The 24,153-nt window shown below is 45.8% G+C and overlaps 1 protein-coding gene across 22 annotated transcripts in view; it reads right to left on the minus strand.

Moving 5' to 3' along the window:
* TANC2 (tetratricopeptide repeat, ankyrin repeat and coiled-coil containing 2) overlaps positions 1 to 24,153 on the minus strand; it is a 282,832-nt gene that overhangs the window by 43,242 nt on the left and 215,437 nt on the right. For all 22 annotated transcript variants that reach the window (XM_068661136.1, XM_068661140.1, XM_068661133.1 and 19 more), the window contains 3 exons: positions 13,006 to 13,237; positions 9,770 to 9,936; positions 7,139 to 7,746 (listed from right to left, as the gene is read on the minus strand). In XM_068661136.1, the coding sequence (XP_068517237.1) occupies positions 7,139 to 7,746; positions 9,770 to 9,936; positions 13,006 to 13,237 (1,007 nt within the window). The remainder of the gene's footprint in view (positions 1 to 7,138; positions 7,747 to 9,769; positions 9,937 to 13,005; positions 13,238 to 24,153) is intronic.

The following is a 24,153-nucleotide window of genomic DNA, read 5'->3' on the forward strand; positions in this document are numbered from 1 at the left end:
CTCAGTTCAGTTCATAAGGCCTTTCAGAAAATCTGCTGGTTGGCAGGAACAGATTACTTCGTATTCAGAGTAAATAAGTGATGTCCAAGAGCAGTGTGAAAAGACTGCTGGCATATTTAATAAACATGTTAGGTGGATAAAATGAATAAAAACCATCTCTCAGTAAGGTCTCCGGTGACTATATAGTCAACATACAGACAAGAACTTGAAAGATAAATGGTGATGCACCTCCTGTTCTCATTTCACCCGATGTAATTTCAAATAAGCAGGATGATAAAAGAATGGGGAATGTGACTTGGAAGTGCTCTACTTCCATTTAACCGGGAGTAAATGAACTTGTAAGAAGCAAGGTGGAATAAAGTCAGGGCTACTCTCTTGTAAACCACTGGAAGATGTTTCTGCTCAGTGAGTGAGAGTTAAGATTTGAGGAATGAAATAACAAGAACAAATTAAGCAACATTTCTTTCTTCAGTAAGCACACATATTGCTTCCAATTAATTCCACTTCTCTCTTTTTAGTGGCTCAGTGCCACAGAATGGATTACTCAGTGAATATTTTCTTCCATTTAGATGTAAAAATGGTACAGCGTACAGAAGTTTGCAGTCCAGAAAAAAAAAAAAAAAAAGATTTTATGAGGACAGTAACTCAAGACAAAATATATTCAAAAAAAACTTGCATCTGAATGCTTAGGTTGCATGTCTAATGAGCCAGTTAAAGCAAGCTGCTCTGCTGATGTCCTTTATGGTGGCAGCAATCACATCTGCTCTTCATCTCATCTCATCAGTCATGATTTGTAATCTGTCTCCCATTTCTTCTCTTCCAATCGACACCACACCTGCAGCCCTGTCCAAGTTTCCGAGGAAAAACCTGCAGCTCAGGCACTTGGGCGCTTTGTTAGATGTAGAGCCACCACGTGAATGAGCTCAAGCCTCCCTCTCCTCTACGTCCACCAACAGATCCTTCTCTCTACCCAGTCCCAAAGTCCACATTACACAAACCTTGGCTTCTGACATTCAGAGAAGTCCCGTTACAGCTGCTTGACTTGCTACCGATGGCTTTAATCATTCATTTTTAGCTCAGTGTTTCTGCAGGAGCTTAGAGTTAACACCTAGAAACGTTGGCAGTGTGGATGCTCGCATATAGAAGAGTCTCCTACATTCATTTGGTTGAGCTATTGCCCATTCTTTTTACATTTCAAAATGCACCATTTACAAGTCAGGGATCAGAAAACTTTACTCTGGAAGCCTGGAAGTTGTACACTCAGTGTCAGCAGTCCATCAGACCTCCACTGCCTGGTGAGCAGCTTGTGTTTGCCCATTCAGTGAAGTGGAGGACATCACGATGGATACCTCTTTGTGATCCAAAAATACGGAACTCAGCTGCATTCCTCGTGATGAGGAAATGAAACCAGCAAGAAATGTTTGACTGCCATTCTTATGCTAGGGGTGTAGAGGAATCCCTGCTCCAAACCACAGGTAAACCACCGCTTCCTCCCCGCTCCACAGTCCCGCCAAAATTAGAGCTGCAGGAATGATGATAAAACACCAAATCCCCCGGCGATTTGGTAATTAATTACACTAACTCAGTACAGGCTTTGCACAAGTGCAGATGCCTGGTCAGCAGACCAGGGAACGAATTGACCTCGTGTATTTCGGCGACATGTGGCATGCAGCACGCAGCTGGGCACAGCGCAACGAACAAAACACCACCCGTCCCTCGGGGTCCTGCTGAACCACCAGGTGCTCGCCACGGACCCATGACTGGGGGCACTCCAAAAAAAACACTTTCAGAAAGGCAATTCAAGCAGCAAAGTAATGCAAAATAAGAATGGAAGAAGCAGCGCTCAGCTCCCTGCTGCACCTCCAGAGCTGAGGTCGCTGCTGAACACTCGCGAAAACCTCCTTGTTCCATCTCCCTCCCCACAAGGTGCTACTGGGCACTGCATTATTTTTATTTTTTTCTGCATAAGTAAAGGATTCAAATAAATAAAACCCATTATTTTGCTTCACCTTGAGTTCAAATAGCACCTTTGCTTCACGGAGTGAAATCCATCCCACGTGAACGCAAAGAGAACACTTAAGACACAGCCTGGCTTTTGGTGAATGCTTTTTTTCAAGCTAACAATAAATCTGAGCACATTTTAAGAGCTTTCCAGAATCTCAGCATATAAAAGATGAAAACAAAAAGTTAACTAACCATGCACTATAATGACGTGAGATACTCAGGAGTTAATTGTAGACAAGTCTTAAGAAGCTGATGCGTAATAAAAGCCCCCCTCCCATTTAAGTGTATGCTTTATCACTCAATTTTTGTGATTTTCACTGACTTCTTTTCCTCCAAACTTTCTAAATTTATTCCCTTTTGACTGGGGATTGTTATTTGTCGATCAGATTAAGCTTAATTTGATTTGTCAGTGAGATTAAGTGCAAAAAACACTTATTTGTTTCTAATTCACAATCTCTCAGTCCGCTGGGTAATAAGTAAAAACATTAACTCTGTGTAGGAAAAGTCTCCACTTGCAGCTTGCCTCCCAGGAGAGAAAGGAAAATGCAAAATACCTACACTGTATTGTATTCCAGGACAGCTCTGCAGGAAACCATGGCAACTCGGCGGGCTGCGTTGGAGCTGCGTGCTCCTGCTTGGATCACTGCTGCACCCCGAGCCACACAAGGTGCCTTTATTTAGGGCTGCAGGGACAGGAACAGATTTGGTTCGTGATGTGGAACACGAGGGGGTAGATGAGGAGCTGCCCTCGCCCCCAGCTCCAGAGACGCCAGCACTTCTGCCTTTTTTTTTAAGTGATAACCCATATTGTTAGGCATCTTCTAATTCAGGCAACGAGCAGGAGGAACTGCCCCTGATCTATTGTTGGTGCACTGAAGAACATCTACTGCAGAATATTGATTCCTCATACAGCTTTTGTTTAGGTTTAGGTTTAGCATTTGGAGGTTTAGGTTGGAAATGAAGAGACATTTCTTCTCAGAAAGAGCAGTCAGGCACTGGGATGGGTTGCCCAGGGAGGTGGTGGCGGCACTGTCCCTGGGGGTGTTCAAGGAGAGGTTGGACGTGGTGCTTGGGGACATTGGTGGTAGGGGGATGGTTGGACCAGGTGGTCTTGGAGGGCTTTTCCAACCTTAGTAATTCTAGGATTCTGTGATTTCTGAGCTTGAGCATCACCCCTAAACCAGCCCAGCGGTGTCACTGCCGGCTCCTGAGCCAGGCACCAGGAACTGGGTTTTGAATGATTCCCAGTGCCTGCAGGGGCTCTCTTCAGACCTGAGCATCCAGCTTTTCTGGAAGCCTGACCACAGATGTTCAGGATTTCAGACTAACGCTGCATCTGGGATATTCCCAGATGGATTCCCAGTTGAATATTCCTCCTAGGAGGAGCTGTCCTCCCCCACTGCTACACCAGTGCCTGCTGCCCTCCCACTCACCCCGGTCCAGATATGTGCACTGCGAGCACCAGAGGCTAGGTGAGGTGACTCCATGCTGCGAGTGGAGATCTCGGTGCTTCATTTTGCTGAGGTGCCACTGCCATTGTAAGGTCCCTGAGCCGTGCTACAAAGAGCCACTTTGCTCAGCGATGACAGGGGACACACCAGCAGCTTGTGCGTGTGCCACCCTGAGAAGCAAAAGCCCCTGTTACGAGAGCCATATGCTGGCAGCGGCATAAAGAGCAGCTTTTTCCTTCCTTTGTTTTCTGAGCAAGAAAAGGACACCTGCAGATCTACCCCCAAAACCTGCGTACCGGTTAGAAGAGCAGACCGTCAGTACTGGAGACATCTCCCGGTGAGCCCATCACCCTGAGCTCCTTCATAAATCGACAGGAGGAGACACTTGCAAGGCACTCTTCATCTGACCTATTTTAGCCTTTTAGCTCATGATGAAATGAATCATCCTTATTTCCCTCCTCTGACTATAAAGCAAGTCTAGACAAGCCACGCAGATGTTGATACTTAAATCTGGACAGAGTAATTTCACTTTGGGGGTCTGTATCTGGCTGCTGCTCTTTTACTGCCTCACCAGGGCAAATCACGTCTGTCTCCCTCGCAGTTCCTTCAGCAGCAGCCCAGGGATAAAACGTTTTATTAGCGTTGTAAAAGCTTGCAAGATAATTGCATGGAAGTTTCTGATTAAGTCTAGGCAAAACACAGCACAGCATCAGAGAAGAATTTACGTTAAGAAATACAAGTGTAAGAGCAAACACTCAATAATCACCACTTTCTCCACGCACCAGTCACAAAGGATTGGGTCTTTCCCCTAAGATGTTTGATGTTATTTGTCAACTAAGGCACTGAGTTAATAGCGTTACGCTGACAGGCAGGGGAAGTCATTACTCCGATGCTGGTTCGACTCTGACAAATGCTTTGTTGGTGCCCTGTTATTAAATGGATGCTGGGGGGTCTCTTGCGAGAGAGGTTACGGTGATTGTGTTCCCCTCAATGCCAGGCAGCCCTTGCTTGAGACAGAAAATTCATGGTGAGCATCCAAGGACGAGGGCTAGCAACTCACCAGGCTCACAGAAAAATCCGGCGGATGGAGATTTGCCGCTTATCATAAAGGCCTAGGAAAACGTGGTAATTTCTGGACACTGTTCTTCCTCTCCCCTCTTCTCCATACTCCCCAGAACACAGGAACTCGCTCTCATTAATGAAATGAGGAAGATTACCCCAGCTGCAGTGCTGCAGACACAAGGCCCATTATCCCAATTTCTTTCGTAACATCCTTACACCTGGACGCCCTGTCAGGGTAAGTCAATTAAGAGCAGCTTCACAAAACCACACTTCACTCCAAAGCTCTTCTCCTATGAAAAATCAGTCTCAGCGACCTGACTCTTGGCTGTATCGACATGGGGAGGTCAACGAGCTTTGCATTAACAGCACGTTTCTGCCCCAGCAGACGGTGAGCGGTCCGTACGGTTATAACATCTTCCCAATTCCCAAGCGAGCAGAAAGGAAATCAAAGTTGCTGCAAACAAACCAACGGCAGGCAAATTTTCATAGGTTACTCCTATTAGCTCAGTCAGTGGCAAGCTGTGCTTCTTTTAGAGGAATAAAATGAAAAATCATTACTTATCTTAATCGTTGCTAAGGGTTTACTGTACTCTGAGCTCAACATTGCAATATCGGCGCTTCCCTGAGAGCTGGACAGGAGGATTTGAGGAGCACAATAGCAGAATCTCAGAGGGTCCTCTCTATTAATCACCAAAATGTATCCTGTTTCATTATCTACCATCGGAGTGTAATGCAATTAGCGTGCATTATACATTAGAGATATTTATTAGCCCTTCAATACGTATAGACTTGCACTCAAGGCACTGGGAGCCCATTACATGCATTGCAACTTTGCTTGCCCCTGGCGAGGAGCTGAGTCTGGTCAGCGTCAGAAATCCCACAGGGGCGTTGTTCTTGCAAAGAGCACAAGATTTCCCCGTATGGTTAAAGCCAGCATTAATATTCCAGGTGAAATGGCACATACGGGACTCGAGTGATGGCCAAGGGCCTCCCAAAGCGTGTGACAAATTGTTTGGCGCAGAGAAGTGGAAGAGCAAAGGACCCGGCTCCAGCTCCGCAGGCAGGTGAGCGCGCAGCTCGCACGGTTTCCTCTCCAGGACAGCGCTGTGCCCACTCTCAGCTTGGCAAGACAGCTACAGACCAAGCCCTGCTCAAACTACAGCTCTGAGGGCAGTGCAACGTGGTCATGATGTCCTTGAACCCCGAGCAGAGATCCATCCTATGGTTTATCTCACCAAGAGAACAAGGGCTGACCTGGGACTTCCTGCAAAAACCACGTGCAGTGGCAAGCATGGCTTCAGTGCAAAACCACCTAAAATGGAGCACTTTTGAGTTTCATTCTGAGGTTGGTATTCTGAGAGCTTGTAGGAAGCCCGTAACCACCTCGGTGACAAGTGGCCAGAAAGGGGGGCTGCTCTCAGCTCCATCGGCATAATTGACGTGTCCGCATTGCAAACAGGGTGGAAAAGCATCACCCAGTGACGAGCACTTCATGACTCCACGGGAGGATATTAAATAACCAGCACTGATTGATATAAAGACACCTGCTGCTGTAAGATGTTTTACAGAGGGTTCACTTGATAGGACTGTCGCGCAGAACCCACTAAACCAGCCAAGATTCCCACTGGGAGGAGCTATATAATATTTTTCTACCGTAGCCTGTTTGCGACAAAATTTAAAGTGGTAAATTACAACAAGAGTGCTAGCAGCTATGTCTGCTCTAATCAGCTATGTGGTTCCAGCAGATACTGCCGTATTTCTTTAGGCTGGTCGCAGGATCCAGGAGATGCCCTGATACAGCCGAGCATCTGAGTGTTTCCCTGATTTTTGTAATCGTATTTGAAGAGATGGGCAAGCAAAACGGAGCAGAGCTTACGGGGATAAAGTACTAGAATTACAGTCAGTGTCTGTTTCCACTCTTCAGCAGAAACAAAGATAACATTGTTAATAGTGATCACTGGGTTTAGAGAATATAAATCTAACCATGATTAAATTCTGTTCTCTGTGAGCTAAGCCAGGAACTCAGCTGCTATCAGTACGGAGATTACGTATGCATTTACAGTCCAAAATTGTGAAGAGCCTGATTCCGTTCCTTATTTTGCTTTCAAAAATGCATTTATAGCAGGACTACGAGGAACAAGACTTCAAAAAGAAGCCAACTGCAAAAGACGTATCCACACTGTTCATCTTTCATCTCCTTATCCTCCGCTTCACATGGTTTCGCTACCTTTGAGGAAACGGAGGATGATTCCCCTCTCCAGACTGAGCTGGCAGGATTAATCTGCCAAAATGCAGCCACCCCTAGCATGACTCAGATGCCTGTATCTGAGCTAGTCAACTGGGACCTTCTGAAGAACAGCTCATCTCATTCTAAAGAATACTGTTACATTTGCCGGGTCAGTTTTGTGCCCAGGGAGCACTTATTTCTTTCCACGGACAATACAAAGTTGTAAGGAGACCAGTACAGCTGGAGTTATGTACAGAGCAGACACATCAAAGTCAGGTGAGATGAATCTCATTCCATGTGCAACCTGGTAAAATGAAATGATTCAGATAACAGCACGAAACGCTTTTGAGACGAACACACGTGGAAGCTCTGATTCCTCAGAGCATCTGCTTACCTAGGATCACAGAGAAACTTGGTCTTTTCACCTTCTTCTCTCCAAATAAGCCATTCTCGAAAAGAGGGATGAACAAACATTCGCGTCATATCTCTACGTTTGATAAGAAACATAGAAAGGTTCTCCATCCTCTGCTGAAAGTCATCCCACTCCAAAGTGCCCTCAATGTTACCTGCATTAATGGCCTGAAAAATATGTTCATCTGTTAATGGATGCAGAGATGCCACTGCCACATTCAAGAGAGGCATAACCCGATCAAAGGAAGACTGCGTTGGGAACTTCATATTGCACTGTAACAGGTAAACTTCTGACAGAGACACTGGCACTACTTTGTAGCTGGAGCTTTTTAGTACTAGGTATCCTTTCTCTATGAGATCAAAAGTGAGTTTTAGGTACAGGTAGGACCCTTGGCTCAAAGTCTTGAGGTGAGAACTGAGCTTGCCAAACGTAGTGTTGTCCATTTTGCCATTCAGCGAGATGTTGTTCTGGATCTCCGAGCTGCTGTGTATCCGATGAAGGATGTACGCCTGCAGGTCCTGGTCTATGGCTTCATTCTCTTCCAGTCTGTCCAAAAATATTCTATGGAAGGGCAACAGCTTAATTATTTCCTACAAAGAAAGAAAAAGAAGTATATTCATGCTGGGAACGTTTATTATTCATTAAGTAAACTTAATTCATATTACAGTAGCACCTTTGAGACTCCTTCAAGACCTTCTCCATCAGGGCAAGCACACAAAATGGCAGTTTGCGCCTTCAGGACCTCACGGTCTCATCTATAATCAAGTACTTTCTGCGTGAGACATGACTGAAATCAAAATGAAGGACACGGTTCCTAACACCTCATCCCTGGAAAGGTCTAGAAAAATCCCCCGGAGCAGTGCCCTTGTTACTCCTGCCCTGCCCCATCCAAGCACCGAGATGCCATCTCTCCTGCTGTCATTTCAGAAGCCCGATAGAAGGAACGACCTGTGAACAGCCAGATGACAGATCTGAGGCCAAAAGAAATGTTGCTGAAGCCGAGCAAAGCACCTCCTGTGCTACTCTGCTGCTATCAACAGGGAAATGCACCGAAATGTGAGGGCAGATAACAGCTTTCCAGTGCAAAATAAATAGGTCTATCTGCTGCAAGACACCATGTCCAGGGTATCTCTTGTCTGCTAAGCTCACCAATGATTTGGGTTTTTGATGGCCTCAAAATCACTGAAAGCCTCTCCAAAGGAGTTCTCATGTCATGGGCTCTGTCACTGCAAAGTGGGGAGAGAAATGACGTGATGGAGGTGATGGAGCTGGACCAGGCAGTTTCAGGAGCAGCAACCAACTCTCCAAAATAATACAAAGGGTGAACACGGTGCAAAACTAAAGCTCACCGTGAAGACTGTAGGGCTGCAAGAGCCCTAATTAAATGAGGAATTCAAGCCATCGAGATGCAATTTACCTACCATTATAAAAAGATTTCTTTGAAAATGTGTTTAATTTACTCCGCTAGTGAGTGGCCCAGAAGCACGGCACAGAAGAGCAGATAGCCCCAACCCTCCCAGTGTCTCAGGGAGCAGCTGCAGTTCCCGGCTCCGAAGGCAGCGAGCAGCAGCAGCTGCCTGGATGGAGATGGAGCCAGCGCTCAGCTCCCTGCCAGGCAGACCACAGTAAATCAACCTGCGGAGCTCGGTAAATATTAGCGGATGTCGGTAAAACTGCCTAATGGACCTCGGTACAAATGAACTGCACAGCCCCATGCTAATGAAAAGTGGCTAATCATGAAGAAATGGGTGCTGTTCTGCGTCAGGTAGAGCCGCAGACACGTCCTTCTCCCTGGAGCAGCTGGGCCAGCTGATGAGCAGCTCTCATCCCAAGCGCATCTCATCCCTCTGACGTCTGTCTCCTCCGGGCTCCTGGCTCAAAAGCTCAGTGTGAGTGTTCCCACAACTGATGCTGCAAATCAACCAGCTCTGCTTTGAAACAGTTGAAATAGCAGATCTGTCCTAACTGGGTCATTTTGTTTGCTTCTCAGCTTGCTCCATTCAGATGAGCCAACAAACCAAGGGCGGCTTAATCCTGTGCTAAGGGAGTGGTGACGATAGCTAAGGCTAGGATGAAGGTAAAAAATAATAATAAAAAAAAGAAAACCTGCTCAGCTGCAAACTAAAATGAAAATACTTATGGATAACCCAAACAACATTTAGCCTAGAGCTTCAGCGCCTACTCAAGATATTCTTAACTGAGCTGAATAATGACTTGTACCAACATCGACTCCTTCCAACGCAGTTGCACAATGAAGATGCACAATCCTTGGCCCTTCCACAACGAGGAGAGGACGTTTTCAAGCAGTCTCCTAATATGCTTGGTGATTAAGTAGCCCCTTTTCACATGAGTTTAGCTTACATGAAATGAACTTGAATGAATTCATTTCATTTGAACATGATGAACATCTATGGGCACAAACACGTGATGCCAGATTGTACCCTTGCAACTCCGTAAAGTCTGGGACAGAAATGCAAATCCAAGTATAAAAAAGCCAAAGGGATAACCTAAAATATAGGGTCTTAAACAAATCCCTATATACACTAAGACAATCTTTATCAACACCCATCATGACATCGGAACAATTTATCAGAATTATTGGACTCAGTGTACCTGTAGACTTGTCCTGACTGTCACCACCAGCTTCAGCCAGGAAGGGAACTTCCCAATCATTTTGCTGAGGAATGATACTATGGTGTCTCCATAATCTGGCTTGTGAAATTCTGCCTCATTTAAGCCATCAATTAATATGATGAAATCTTCATCGGGGATCTTCCTCTCTGAGATAAGAGAAAGAAAAAAGGCATTAATTTAAAAGGCTAAACATGTGACTACAATATACTGTAAAGTCACTGCAGTGTTCTGAAGTGTCATCAAACACTGCTAAAGAAGAAATACAAATGCAGCAGCAGCCCCTCTCTTATGATACACTAATTCCTAGGTAGGTTCTCACATAAACAATTTCCATTCTTCTAAAATACATATTTTATTTCTGACATACAAAATGTAATATTCTACAAGTAAAACAGATATCCTTAAAAAACTACCACTTCCACAAAGTCTGATGTTATTTGATGTGAATCAAGGTCCTTCTGATAAGTTTTAATAAGCACATTATCAGAAGTTCTCTGTAGTTTTGGTATTAAGCTCACACCTGATGTCAGCCTGTCTTAATTTTTGAAGGCTCACCAAGAAAGTCACTTCCCCAGCACCTCCACACTATGCTGATTCTGATGTCTGCACTTTATTTATTTTATTTATTTTTGCACTTCATCTTATTGATCAAGTAAGGTCTGGACAAGTGTTTTGAAATGAAAGCAAACCCGATTCACAGGCAAAACAATTATTTGAGGAGAGTAAGCCATCACTCTGCAGGTGTGGGGCTGGCTGTACAACATTTTGAAGGTTACATTGGCTGTTTCCAGCACTGTAAAGGAGTTTGATCAGAACTCTGCAGTCAAAACCACTTTTATAAACAAGCTGGGGGGAATAACCAGATCCCACAAAAAGCAAGTCATGATCATTTTAAACCTTTTTTTTTTTTTTTTTTTTTTTTTTTTGCTGTGGGTGAATGCAGTAACCAAAGTGATGCATACAATGAAGCCAGTGTTTCTAGGTCAGATGCTGAGAGCTGAGTAGAGCTTTGGAACTAATGATATATATTCTTGTGAACTGGGATCTTAAGCTCAAGTGATATCTTCTCAAAGGTAATCTTGTCTAATAAACGTAGTAATGGGTGGGAAATAGGACATCCGAGGCTACTGTTGGCATAAGCTACTGACGTACTACAGGTTCTAATCGGTATAATGTTGTCTCTCCTTTGTAAAGTACCAGGGATAAGCCCGGCTAACAAAAAAGCTCAGTATTCCTGACAGATGATCAGCTTTTCTCTTTGATTGTAAAGTGCATCAGGAAATTTTCTATAAAAATCCAGCACAAAATGTTCATCGACAACACGAGCCGTCTGTGGTATTCCAGGGAGGGCAGAAACGCGTAAACACCTTGCTTTCAGTAGCGCTGAACACCAAAATCCCATCTTGTCCTTGCCTTATGCTACCAAGTTGCATTTATTTCTGAATGTGCTGTTAATATCCATACGAAGAACACATATTTTGCAGTAAATTCGCCAGGGATCCTTTTTCAGTTAACTTTTCAGTAAGCTTATTGGATATACTTGAAACTACACTTTATGACTCTCTGAAATCCTGGAGTGAATACGGAGCACGAGTTTTATGCTCATATCTCATGTTTCTCATAAAGCCTGAGGGAGAGGGGAGAAGGCAGGGAGAGGGGAAGAATCAGAACTTTGTTCTCCTATGTATTATTTAGATTCCTGGCGATTCAAAAAAATGTATTTGAGAAACATGAATCTGAGTTTCTCGGTGACATTCACCATTAATGGTTATGCAATAAGTTTGCCCCAGTAGCATTAAAGCTTCAACAGCACCTTGTAAAAGACCTGCTGATATATTTACAGAGTCTTAAATGTTATATATTTTAAAACCAATTTCCAGACACTGTTCATTTTGTCACAAAACACTTGGTACAAATCAGCTTGCCAGCACTCTCCATCAGCAACGTTGAAAGATGAGAGCCCCAATCACTGGCTCCATCAGAGCTGCGTCGAATGCCGAGCCCAAAAGCAAACAGAACTTTTATAGAAAATTTTTCCACCCCCCAAGAACTTGGGACCAGCTGAGGGCCAACCTGCTTGGCAGGAAAAATAAGCATCCTCTGAAACCCTTTAAAATCAAGAGCTGGAACGCCTCCCAAGGAGCTCCTGGAATAACCACAGATTATTTTCCTTTAGAGCAGCGGTTCCTAAACGTGTCCTTTCTCTGCCAGGAGTGTTGGTAGGAAAGGGTAGCCACACTACTCCTACAGTGACATTTCTCCATGCCAGGAAAATCAACTGCTGTCGAGCTGTGCTGGCTCGGGGTGTTCTTGTGCCTGGTAGAACCACGCGAGTTGGACTCAGCAGCTCAGGGCTTGGACGCTTTGTTCAGAAGAGCTCATCTGAACAGCAGGGCTTTGAATCTGGTAGAGGCTGCATCTATTTCACGTCGGTTCAGACACTGGGATATATGCAGGGTCATAACAGAAAATTATCTCAACTATTTTTGCGGCCGACAACTCAGAGCGTGCCATTTTGATAGAGGCAATTTTGCAGGACAACACAGCCCTGAACTCTGCAACCCTCTGCCAGTTTTCATGGCAACGAGCGGAGATCTTAAAGGTAGCGATTGTCACAACGAATTAGTTGCATCTTGAAAGAAAAGGAGACAAAATCAATGCTGCATTGGAAAAAGCTCTGAAATCAGTAATCAGGATATGGCCTGTTACCAGTTGCCCTAGAAGCTTTAGACAGGGTGTCTATAGACTTTTATGGTATCAGCTCTTTGGCTGAAAGCTTCAAATTCTCAAGAGCCCACTAAATAATGACAGGGAAAGGGAAAAACACTCACCCCCTAAATAAGTAAATCAAAACACATTGCCATAAGCAGAGCTGTGCATGGAAATTGCTGCTTGTTTTCACCTTCAGAGCTGCGAGGCCACATTTGGGATGGGGAAGAAACCGAGAAAGCTAAGTCAAATGCACGTTGTCATTAACATTTCATTTGTGGCCCTGAATTGCACACCAGAAGAGGGATTAACCCTTTGCTTCCAAATACAGATGATGGCATAATCTCAGCTTTTCTAGGTCTCACCTCTTGCCTGCAGCTCTTCGACTGCACCACAGATGGATTAGTTTATTGCTTTGTTTAAATGCTCAGATGCATCTAAGCAAAATATTAAAAAAAAAAAAAAAAGGTGCAGTGGGAGCTATGGGAAAGGTGTCATCACAATACCTTTGTGCAGATTCTCCAAGGGCTCCAGGACTCCCCTCCGAAAGGAGGCCATGGGGTCTTGGACGCAGGACCTCAGGCTGAGCATGCTCTGCAGGTGGGGCTCTCGCAGGAGCTGCTCCCTGTAGGCGACGAACTGCGGCGAGCGGCAGAGCAGCGCGGCCACGTTGTGCACGAACTCGGGCACCAGGCAGGTGTAGGCATTGTCCGCTTGGCAGTAGTGATAGGCGACGACCTGGCAGAGAGGAAAGGAACAAGGGCGCACCTTCGTCAGACACGAGGCGGATGAGTTGTTTAAAGCAGCGTTTTGCGTCCAGCGGCTCTGATGTGTTCTGGCAGGCGAAGTCTTTGAGAACACCAAGCGTTAACCACCCGTGACAAGGATCCAGATGAATCGGCTGGTGAAAACAGGCACTGATCCTGAAAAGTGACTGGACCTGCCACTCGGGGAATAAATGAAATTATGCTGTAGCTGCTCATGGAGACGGACAGTGACAGTAGCTGACATCTCAGAAGCACAGCACCGAGCGATAGGATTGTGCTCCGAGCTCTGTGGAAGGACTTGGCATCAATAATAACTTGTGATTGTTTTCTTAAACTTACTTTTTAGTTGCTGCTTGCAAACGTCAAGCTCTGTAGACGCAGCCATGCGGCACTAGCTGGAAGAGAGCACCTTGCAGCAAGGTAGCATCTGCAAGTGACAGATTCCCATGAACAACAGGGAATGCCAGGTTTACTATACATTACTCATCCACTGCGATAGAACTCTTCATTCACAAAACCAAGTCAAGAAAAAAAAATAAAAATGAAACCTTCCTCTTTTCTGAGGGCACCTGCTTTTCCCAAGTCTGCCAGCACCCACCAAACCCTGCCCGCCTTTTCAAATCTGCAGAAAACCAGTGCTATCTTCGCACTCCGATCTGACAATTCTCTTGGTTTCTTTTTAAATATAAGAAAACACCCCCAGACCTCTCTTGGCTTGCTGAGCCCTCAGCAGACTGCTCCAGTCCCACCCTGCCGAGCAGCTCCCCCCGTCCCTCGCAGGGAGCAGCATCCTCGGTGCCAGCCTGGCCATTTGGTGCCAGCGTCGGCCAGGTCAAAAAAAAAGCTTTTCTCCAGTGCTGCTCCCATTCACTGCCTTTTCAAATGCCACTGATAGTATCCAAAAATATCAGAGTGAAGCAGGCAGGGGCAGTTTGCCACCATCGCCCTGGAGAAGAAGCCTGTGCTGTCCATTGCTGCAGCACAGCGCACTAATATTGCAAAATAAAACACATTTCTGAACTTGGGGAGAGTGGGCTTTTTAACCAAGGACCTGATTTGTGTGGCCTCTCTGTATCTGATAACTGTGTCTGATACTGCTGGGTATCTCTGGATGCTGTGTGAGCTCTGCAATGCGGCCAGGGCTGCTGGCTGCTGGCTGGATCCATCGGTCTCCGGACCATGTGGCTGCAGAAGATGGCACTGAGAAAGCAAAACATAAGGCTGGGGGTCCTCAAACATTGCTGGCTCAGCATTGTTTTTTTTCATTTTAAATAGAAATCTATGAAATTACCAATGGGATATACTGAAATAATTTCCTTCTGCAGTGAAAACAAGGTGTGATGCATGCAGCGATGATAAAGCTAGGCTGCGATTTGGAGCATCAAGTCCTAAAACATGTGCTTAAGCTTTAATGGATATCTCCAAATTCATAACGTAATTTTTGCTACCAGCCAGTTAAAATATAATGTATCCCCTTAGAGAACAGCACCGGGTAAAGTCATAATAACGGCAGTGATTTCTTTTCTGCAGTATCATTTATCTGGGGATTGGAACTTGGGGATCCCACACCACTGAGGTCCTGAGCAGCCTTCCTTTGATGTATCACGTTCCTGCGAACAGAAACCGAACTGCTATACACGCAGAGCTCTTAAATCCAACACACAATGTATAGAGGCACAAAAATAAGGCCTCCTCTTTAGGAGGGGCTTCCTAACTTCTTCCAGGAACCTAAAGAGCCAAGTCATGGAAAAGGGGACGCAGCCAGTACCCCTGCAGAGAACGGCCACTGCTACTTATAGGGACACACTTCCTTCTTCTGGAATATACGTGCAGTTACATCTCAGCTCGTTGAAGCCCCTTCACACACGTTTTTGATACTTGGGCTGGATTTATTCACATATTGGCAAAGCCCGAGCAGTATGATAGATGTAGTGCTTAATGGATGGATCTGAAGACAAACCAGTAAGCAAGGAAGACTTTGGAAAGGCAACTAAAGGAAAGGCACTACGATGTTCTCACAAGTGCAACTGCGCCAGAATTTCATCTTGATGTTATTTATTCTCCATGACATTTTCTCAATTTTCAAATCAAAAAGAGGCTGCCAAAAGCTAGCGCTGGAAGCTGAATCTGGTGTTAGAAACCAGGCTCTTTGCTTATATAACCAGAGTTGGGTGGGAAACGGTTTTCTCATCCTATAAAACTTTCAAAGGTCTCAAATCGTTCCCTTGCTCCGCCTTTGGGAATGGGGCCAGGTTTCACATGGAAAAAGAAAGGAGGAGACTTCAGGACAACTGGGGGGCTGCTGCGGAAGGGGCTCATTCCCAACCAGGTTCAAACCCTGCTCTTTCTCCCCACAGTAGGTGAATGCCTTTAGCACCATCTCGCTGCTTAGGATACCTTGCTAAGATGTGGGAGATCATGTCCAGATCTTGCTCTACATCTGAAATAACACTCCTCAGACTAGTCGTAATTCAGGGTGTTATGAGTCCCTCCTCCTCTCGCTCACCTGGACAAGCCAAGAAGTACATCCAAGAAATGAAAAATAAGAACCTGTTCAGGCTGGAAGTGAACACTGCATCGAACAAGGTGCGCTCTCAGTAAAAGCTTCATTTTCCAAAAGTTGAATTTCTTTGCTTTAAAAAGCTTTGCTCTATTGTTGAGAAAGTTCCAACCAGCTCTCATCATAAACTAAATCCTTGAGTGAAACATTTCATCTAGGAAGTGTTACAATGAAGGAAATCATCAGGGGACAGCCTGCTCTTCCAAAGATCCGGGCACGCCTGGCTGTTGTCACCAGTAAGCGCTATTTTTGTCTGATACAATTTAAGGCGTAGTTTTTCTAATCATATTTTCAATTTGAACTTTGTCATCATGTAGCACAAAACACCAAAAACACCAGCTTGGCCTTCCCATATTTTTAAACCATTATTTCAGCTCTCGTTGTTTGTTAAATGATGTTTACAAAGCTGGAAGCTGAGAAGTTCCTTGCTCTGGAGTTCTATTAAACTGAAATCTGCTCAAACACGGGGTACACAATGCCTGTAAGCAATCCGAATGCAAAAGGCGTGGATTCCTACAAGGGATGGGGAAAGTAACACCTAAATAAAGAGAACCATTCAATGTACATGTTTATGCCATTTCTGAAAGGGCTGAGAATGCAATTTCAGCAAGCTGAATGCCTCCACGCTGAGAACCCAAGGCTTTTTTGCTGTTTCTATTAAATACCAAATGCCAAAAGTCACAAACTTGTATCATTTCCTCTCTTGCTTGCAAGAGAGCTTCAAAAGTAATTCACACTTGTATCATGCATGCTTTACCTCAACTGATCCCACATGCTGGAGCACGGACGGGGTCACGCAAGCAGGCAGCCTCGCGTGCCAGCTGCGCCGGCGGTGCTGCAGAGCCAGAGCTCCTCCTGCTCCTCCCCGATGTGCAAATGTGTAAAAAACTCTTGCAAGTTGGCAACGAGAAATCACTTGCAAGCGACTCCACGCCAAACGTGGGTTCTGGGGACAGAGATTCTTCTCTTTTTGAACACAAATCTGCTTCTGCCCCACTTAGCACCAAAACAACGGCTTATCTCGTGCACCTCTTAGGAAAAATAAAGGACTCGGCCTGTAAGGACTATGTTCCTAAAATAATTTGGAGAGTCTTGCTGGCTGGCTGCATACCAAAGAAACACAGTTATCGTGAGCTTTGTGACAACTTATTTTTTTTTAAATATTAATTATGTGTTACAAGGCTTGAGCAATACCAGACGCAGATTGCAGAGCGTCGCCTCTCAGCCTGCGGCCAGCGCTCGGTGCGCGCACGGCCCCGTCCCCTCCTGCAGTGGGGTCAGGGAGCGCTGAACCCACCTATAAATGACAGTGGCTCATCTCCCTAAGTGCTGAAGCAGAATTATGAAAGGATTTGGTCAGATAGTCTTTAGGTGGTACACCCAGCAGGACTCCTGAAGCCTCTTCTCCCAAGCTTTGTGCCGCCAGCCGTCCTGCTCTCTCCTTCCCACCACAACCACTTCTCAAATCTCGTTATTCAGCCTCATAAAACCAGCACCGTTCATGCTGCCTCCTCGTCTGCCCTTCCAGCCTGTGTCACGGCCCCATCCACCCTTTCTGGAACGCCAGGCTTGGCAGCAGAGCTGTGTTCCCCCTGCAGCCTGCCTGCTGCACCTCCAGGCCAAGCCACCCATTGCAGCCGACCGGTGCCGCACAGGCGTTTCTCGGCCTGATCTGAAAGGGATTTGGCTCCGGCTGAGAAAAGCAAGGAAGAATTCCGTGCAATCAGGAAAAAAAAAGGGAGATTTCCTCATATAGATCCGATCTACGAAAGCAGCTGCTGGAAGAAAAAGGGCGACACGTGTGTGCTAAAAGCAAAGCGGCTCTCCCCAGCACAGCGAGAAGCAGGAGGGGGAGAGCGGCGTGAGAGCAGCAGGGGGAAAAGGGCAGAAAGGGCACGGAGTGGGGGAAATGTAAGGGACTGTGGGGCATCACCTGGGAAGTGCAGAGGGGGAAAAGAGACTGAGCTTGGGAGGGGCAGAGGGCAGGCCAGGGGGGCAGGAGATAACAGCCAGGAACAGGAGCAAGACTGGCAGGACAGCGTGCACATCGAAGGAGAAAGGGGCTGCAGATGGCTCAAGGGAAAGGAGTTATTTTTACTTAATAGGCCAGGCCAATTTTAAGCAGTTCTCTGGCATTATTTGTGAAAAATAATATCCTCCATCTAAGAGGCATTCCTCTGACATCACGCCTCTGCTGTGACACGTCTCAGCTTCCTTCTGCAGTGCCGGACAAGGAGGCATTGCATTTTAACCCTATTTCTGCACCTGGTAAGATTCATCTCTTTTTGAGCCATGCAAAATAGCTTCACATAAATTCAGTGCCATGCTTTTACCTGCCAGAAGGCCATCTGCCAGGCACAGCGCTGCTTGTAACAACGCAAATGGAAATCAGCGCTGCTGGGTTTTATTCACTGCACATGACCGTGCGCAGATGTGGAGACCCAGTTTATCAGGAACATTCGTTACTTTTACACAGCTGAGTTTGCCAGAAAATGCCCTCTGAAACTCATTAGTGTCGCAGGGCATCAGGGCTCTGAAGTAACGAAGCCTTCCACCTCTGCACAAGGTAGGAGGACTCCTGTTCTTTTTATACGCCCGCAGCAATGGCAGTGACGCTTTGGCTCGTGGCTGGAAGGATGGGGGAAGAGCCTCTGAAGTCAGCAGCAGTGCTCAGCACCAGCTGAGTGAGCTAATGCCGTGGAAGCACAGCTCCCAAACCAGCTGCTCTGTGTAGGGTACAATCCATTAGTGCTGCCGAACTGGCTTTCAGGCTCATTTGTTTAAGTGCTGCTACCACGAGCAGCCAGACACAGCCAGAGAGCCAAGGAACAGAGCTGTTCAGTGGCTTATTTAAACCGTGTATCACATCCATTAAAAATCCTGGGTGAGTAACGCAGAAAACCTCCAGGGAAAACAGCGAAGGTGATCCTAACCAGAAGGGACACCTGGTTAGGATCTTCCCTTGAGCTGAACCCATCTCACCTTGGGCTCTCTCACCTCCCGGGGGTGCTGGTGGCCCTCGCTGAGAAGCAAAGGTCACCCAGGACATGTCTGTGGCTCTGTATTTTTCCGTACCGGTGGGAACGCCTCTCAGTTCGTTTTGCTGAGGTGAAGGACCAGCGCTGGACAAGCAAGGTCACGCTCCAGCTGAGAGGCATCAGCCCAAGTTATACATTATCCGGGAACATTTGGAGACAGGAAAGCAGCACGGCAAGGACAGCAGCGTGGTGGCTTGGCCATGCCGCTCACCAGCCCTGCTCAGAGGAAGTTAAGTCAAAGGGTATTGCAAGGGGTGAAAGAATATATAGAAAAAAGGAAGAAAAAACACAGCACAACATGGCAGAGGTGCGGAGTGCTGTATTTTGTATGGGATCTTAGCTTGAAAAACCCTGCTGTTCTCATTCACAACTTTTTTTTTTTTTTTTCCAGTTTCACCTTCCAGTCATTCTGTGGTCCCAGGCAGTACGTTTACAAGCACCCAGTAACAGCAGACGAGTTTAGCAGTTACACGAAGCTCTGCACTCAGCTGCCCGTGGCTAGCTCCCCAGGAGCCTGGCATGCACCTACTGCAGGGAAGGAGCCGAGCTGAAGCTTGACTCACTGGCACTGCTGCAGAACTGGCAGCCTGCTCTTTGTCAGAGGGCTGACTTGAAATACAGGCAGGAATCCTGTAAACTGATTTCCATAATACATGCGTACAGATTAAAACAAAAGGCTAACCAAACGCGCCCTGCCAGAAATGCTAATGTTTTATTTGCAAGTGTCAAGATGGGTGTTGCAATTTGAGAAGCTTTATTCATGACTTCTGCGGGTTTGCCAGATCTGGCAAGACAATCCCTCTTGTTCTTCTTCCCTGCAGGCCTCTCTGTGCTACAAACTCCTACAGACGACAGGGGGAAAACGGAAAGGGAACTTCCCCAGCAAGGATGGCTCTGCTGGGAGCTGGGGTCCCACAAACCAGCCCCCCAACTTCCCCACGACCAACAGAGCATTTCTCAGCTCCGCTGCCTCACCTCTTCTTCTGAGGCAGGAGAAGCCTACGAGTTAAAAGGAAAACGGGGATTTTGCCAGCTCCATTCCTGAAAGCTAGATTGTTACCTTTAAAAAAAAATAAATTAGGAAATTGATTCACAGAAATCTCTGCTAAGAAGCAATTAAAATTGCCATGTACTTCATATTTTCCTTGCGAGGAAATGGATGGCAAGTCATTTAGCACTCGATGCTTCTAGTTTCCTGGCACACTTCTTCATTCCTGTCTACACAACAGCACTCAACACGATGCCAACCACAACCCTGAATGCGACCCTGGAATGACAGCAAGAGTGAACTTTCCCTTTTGAAAATCTTCTCTCTGTCCACACCCAAACTTCTCACTGGGAGCTGGGAGACGAGGGCAGCCAGAACAGACCTGGGTGATGTTACACGACGGCATCACTGTACTGCCAGTATTTTCTCTGCTAATCCTTCAAGGCGGTAATCGCCCTGCTGCCGCTTACAAAACCTTAGTCAGACGGGCTGTTAGGAGGAGAAATGACAAAACGAAGAGAGCAGCCTCAAGTTTAAGCTCCTTGTTTTCTTTCCTTCACTGCAAACCTTGAGGAGCGTCCAACCTTTCCTACCACGACCACTTTTCACATGACAAAAGGCTCCGTTTCCCATCAGAGGGGGACTGAGACACCACAAACCTCAGCGGTTGCCCACCAGCCTCTGGGAGGAAGAGATTTCTGCCTGCTTGTGATGTTTTTGTCCTCCTAGGGTCCATGGCGAGGACAACATCAGGTGGCTCCTGAACAAGCTGGACACAGATTGTTTCCTTGCACAGCTTTTGCAGGACAAAAATTACACCTGATACCGGTTTTCTAAATTGGCTCATTTCTAAGCATTTTTCTTCTCCAATAGTTTGCCGATGGACACTGAACTAGAAATCACAGATAACTTCAATCTACTCTACGAATACAATAAAATAATGCTCTTTTCCAGCATGGCAAGGGAGCTGAAAAGACAGCCTGAGCAGCGCTCCTGCTAGGCAGCCTTCAGTCACTTATTTTTAAAATTAACAATTTGCTCATCTCTGACAACAAGAGCTAAAAGCAACCCTTGCCCCAACGAACCTACTGCATGAAAAATAGACAGAGAAGTACAACCCTGAGTAATCCAGAGGAGGAAAAGCAACTGTTCACCTTTCATTTCTGTCATCATAAACACACGGCTTCTGAGTTTGGGGTAAGTGACATTTTCAGCAGGAACGGAGTGGGTGAGAGGGACGGCGTGCTTCCCACTGGCGTTCTGGAGCCCGTGCCAACAATTACTTAAGCCTTTTAGTATATTATTAATCCACTTTCATAACGATCTGCGTTTCTGCCTCACAATGACCACAGCACAACCCCAGAACATCCTTCTCCCTTCAGTGCAAGCCGAGGTGGAGTATCTGTACGTGGCTTTCTCTGTCTCCTCACATATGTTCTGTATCTCCCAAAATATCCCTGACAATTGTGGCTGTCCGTCACTGTCAACGCTTTCTTCCCTGCTTCAGTTCTGCCTCCAGCCTTAATGCAACTACAGAACACACACGTCCAAGAACAATTTTTCCAACCAGACCAACCCAAGGGTCAGGCTTTCTGTCATTTCTTTGGGCTCTTTTTTCTGCAGCCAGTCGAACAAAAACTTTTTTAAGTAGGCCATTAGGAATTGGTTTTTTATTCCATAGCTACTGATACAGGAATATGGTCTTCTCTCCCTTTCTCCTGCAAGGGATATTCCTTTTTCTTTTTTAGATTAGACTTTGGACAACCTTTAGTTTACCCATGTGAGGGTTTTCTGACACTGTCCCGCAGAAGGCCTGCTGCAGTGTGTGGCATCAGACACTCACATTAGGCAGCTAAATTATTTTAACTGACTAGCTTCACTATTGTCTACCAAGACCACTCAGTGTAGTAGCTCTTCTTAAGATTTCAACACCTTCAAAGCCTCAAATGAACAACAAATTTCCCTGATTTCTCAAAAGCAAGTTATAGACATGTGATTGAGTTTCTGAATGAGGTGATCCTGTGCAGCACAAAGAGCTCCCAACTGTTATTTTAATGGATTTTCAATTACGTTGCCAGGTCAGTAATTCTTTTGCTCCCAATGTCACTCAGAGACTTCAAAAACCACAGCTGGGTTGGAATAGTCAGTGTTTGTTTTATCTAGGAGGACATCATACGGCACAGCTCTTTCTAAGCAAATCAATTTATCTGCTGTTGACAGCAAGTATTCATCAGTGGCGATGCTGAGCTGTGCTACTCAGGAGGTTACTAAGAGTGCTCTAAGCACACGACTTCCAGCTATCAATTTGACAAACATCCTAACCCATTTTATTTGCCTTTATTTCCCTTCCTGAGGCTGGATAATCCATCAAGCTTACCGTTTGTAACATGCCGTTCTGGAAAAGGGTCTGATGCAATGAAACCAAATTGTTGCTTTTGGTCAAGTACCATCAGCAGGAACATGGAGCTGAAAAAAACACAACCAAACCCAAAAAGCTCCTACACTTCCAGTAAAAGGTCCCTTTGTGAGAGGAAGTGATGCTGTGAATCAGGATTTAAGCACGTGCTTAATTTCAGTGCACGGCTTCATTAAGGACATACCTGGAAGACAACTGCTTTTTAGAACTGGGAACACCAACCACCTCCCCGTTACGTATCCTTCCAGCGTCACACACCCAAGGACCATTAGCTGCATGGATCACTCTGCTATTAATAGGGAGGGAAACAGGCAGGCAGATGAGATGCTGATCTCCAAGGAGCCCAGCAAGGCTAACGGCAAAGCTGGGAATAGACCCAAGGTCTCTGAGTGCTGAATCAAGCCCTGCCGCTGCTGCTCTGACTCATCCCGTAACTGTTTGCTAAACACTGTGAAGCTTTTTAGAAGTTTTGCATGCTGTGTCAGCTACTCGAGTAAAAGAAGTGATTCCAAGAACACGAAGGTCAACTCATCAGCTTTGGCATCGATCTTTTCGGGAAGGCCTCGTGTTTGGAAGCCAGTGACAGCTATTTCTGGAATCTGTCTGCATTTATGGCAGTTGAAATTTATTGGGAGATCAAGAATCCCACCAAAAGTCTGTAACCGTGCTGCTAGCACAAGAGGTACTACATCTTCCTCACTCATTTGTTATGCTCTAACAGCAAAGCACGGGATTGGTTTCACAAAAACTTTTGGCTATGGGATGAATGGGGCTTTAGAGCCCTTTCCTAAAGGGGTGTGCAGCCAAGGTATTACAGGTATTGTAGGTATAACACCCCATTTTTACCTTACTTTTTGGCTATGAGCATTTTTTGTTATTTTCTTCCTGGTCCAGCAACCAGAGATGCAAAAAAGCTTCAGTGCATCATCTGTGCGCTGGATGTGACGCGCTGCTTGAAGAAGCCATCTCTCTTACCTTTTTTCATGAGGAAACTGAAGCTAAAATTGTGTCCATTTATCAATTACGTATCCAGCAGGATTACTGAAGCACTCAGGGGAAGAAAGTCGAGATAGATGAGGCATTTTAAGCAGAGATAGCACGCTTACTGGCCTTGCTGGTAGTCTGTAATGCTGAAGATTTACAAGGAGCACGATGACTAATGCGTTCTGAATGGAAGCAGGCCTGGCCACTGCATTCCTTTCAAGAGCTCCATGTGGAAGAGAAGAAAATCAAGTCTTAATATTTATTTACACAGCTATCACACGCTCTCTGCTTTGCCATCTGGATGCAGCAGAAAGCAGATAGGACAAGACAGTATCTGGTACAAAAAGCCAAGCAAAACACGTCCTGGCAGTAATTTAGAACAAAGACACTGCTAGATATTTTCCTCCCCATAGTAGGAGCAGGCAACAGGAAAGCATAAACTGCTCACATCCTCTCAAAATGCGTAGGAAGAGCAAGCTCCTCGGATTTCAAAGCAATATAATGGCACCTTCCCACTATCAGAAAAGTAGGAGTGAGTCTCGGTAATACAATAAAGCTCAAGCTGGAAAGCTTACCAACAGTAAGCAATACTGCTGTACACAATCCTCTCTTGTAACAGCAAACGATCCGTGTATTGCTCAAAAGGCTGTGATCTGTTTTGTAGACTTTCCCCCAAAACCATCCAAGTGCACCACCTGGAAGTAATGCTCACAGCCTGCTCCTTCACCTGCTGTATGCTACCTGCTCCTCTCAAAACAAAACACCGGTCACTTGGCAATTTCCTTTCACTGCTGAAGGAAAACAACAATGATTCTGGTAGCTGTGTCATCTCCTAACACTTCCACCGGTGGAATGATAAAGTACAATGGCTGGAAAAGATACACTCTTGGAGTTAAAAGCA

The sequence above is a fragment of the Anas acuta genome, chromosome 25, assembly GCF_963932015.1.
Source record: "Anas acuta chromosome 25, bAnaAcu1.1, whole genome shotgun sequence".
Classification (NCBI taxonomy): Eukaryota; Metazoa; Chordata; class Aves; order Anseriformes; family Anatidae; genus Anas; species Anas acuta.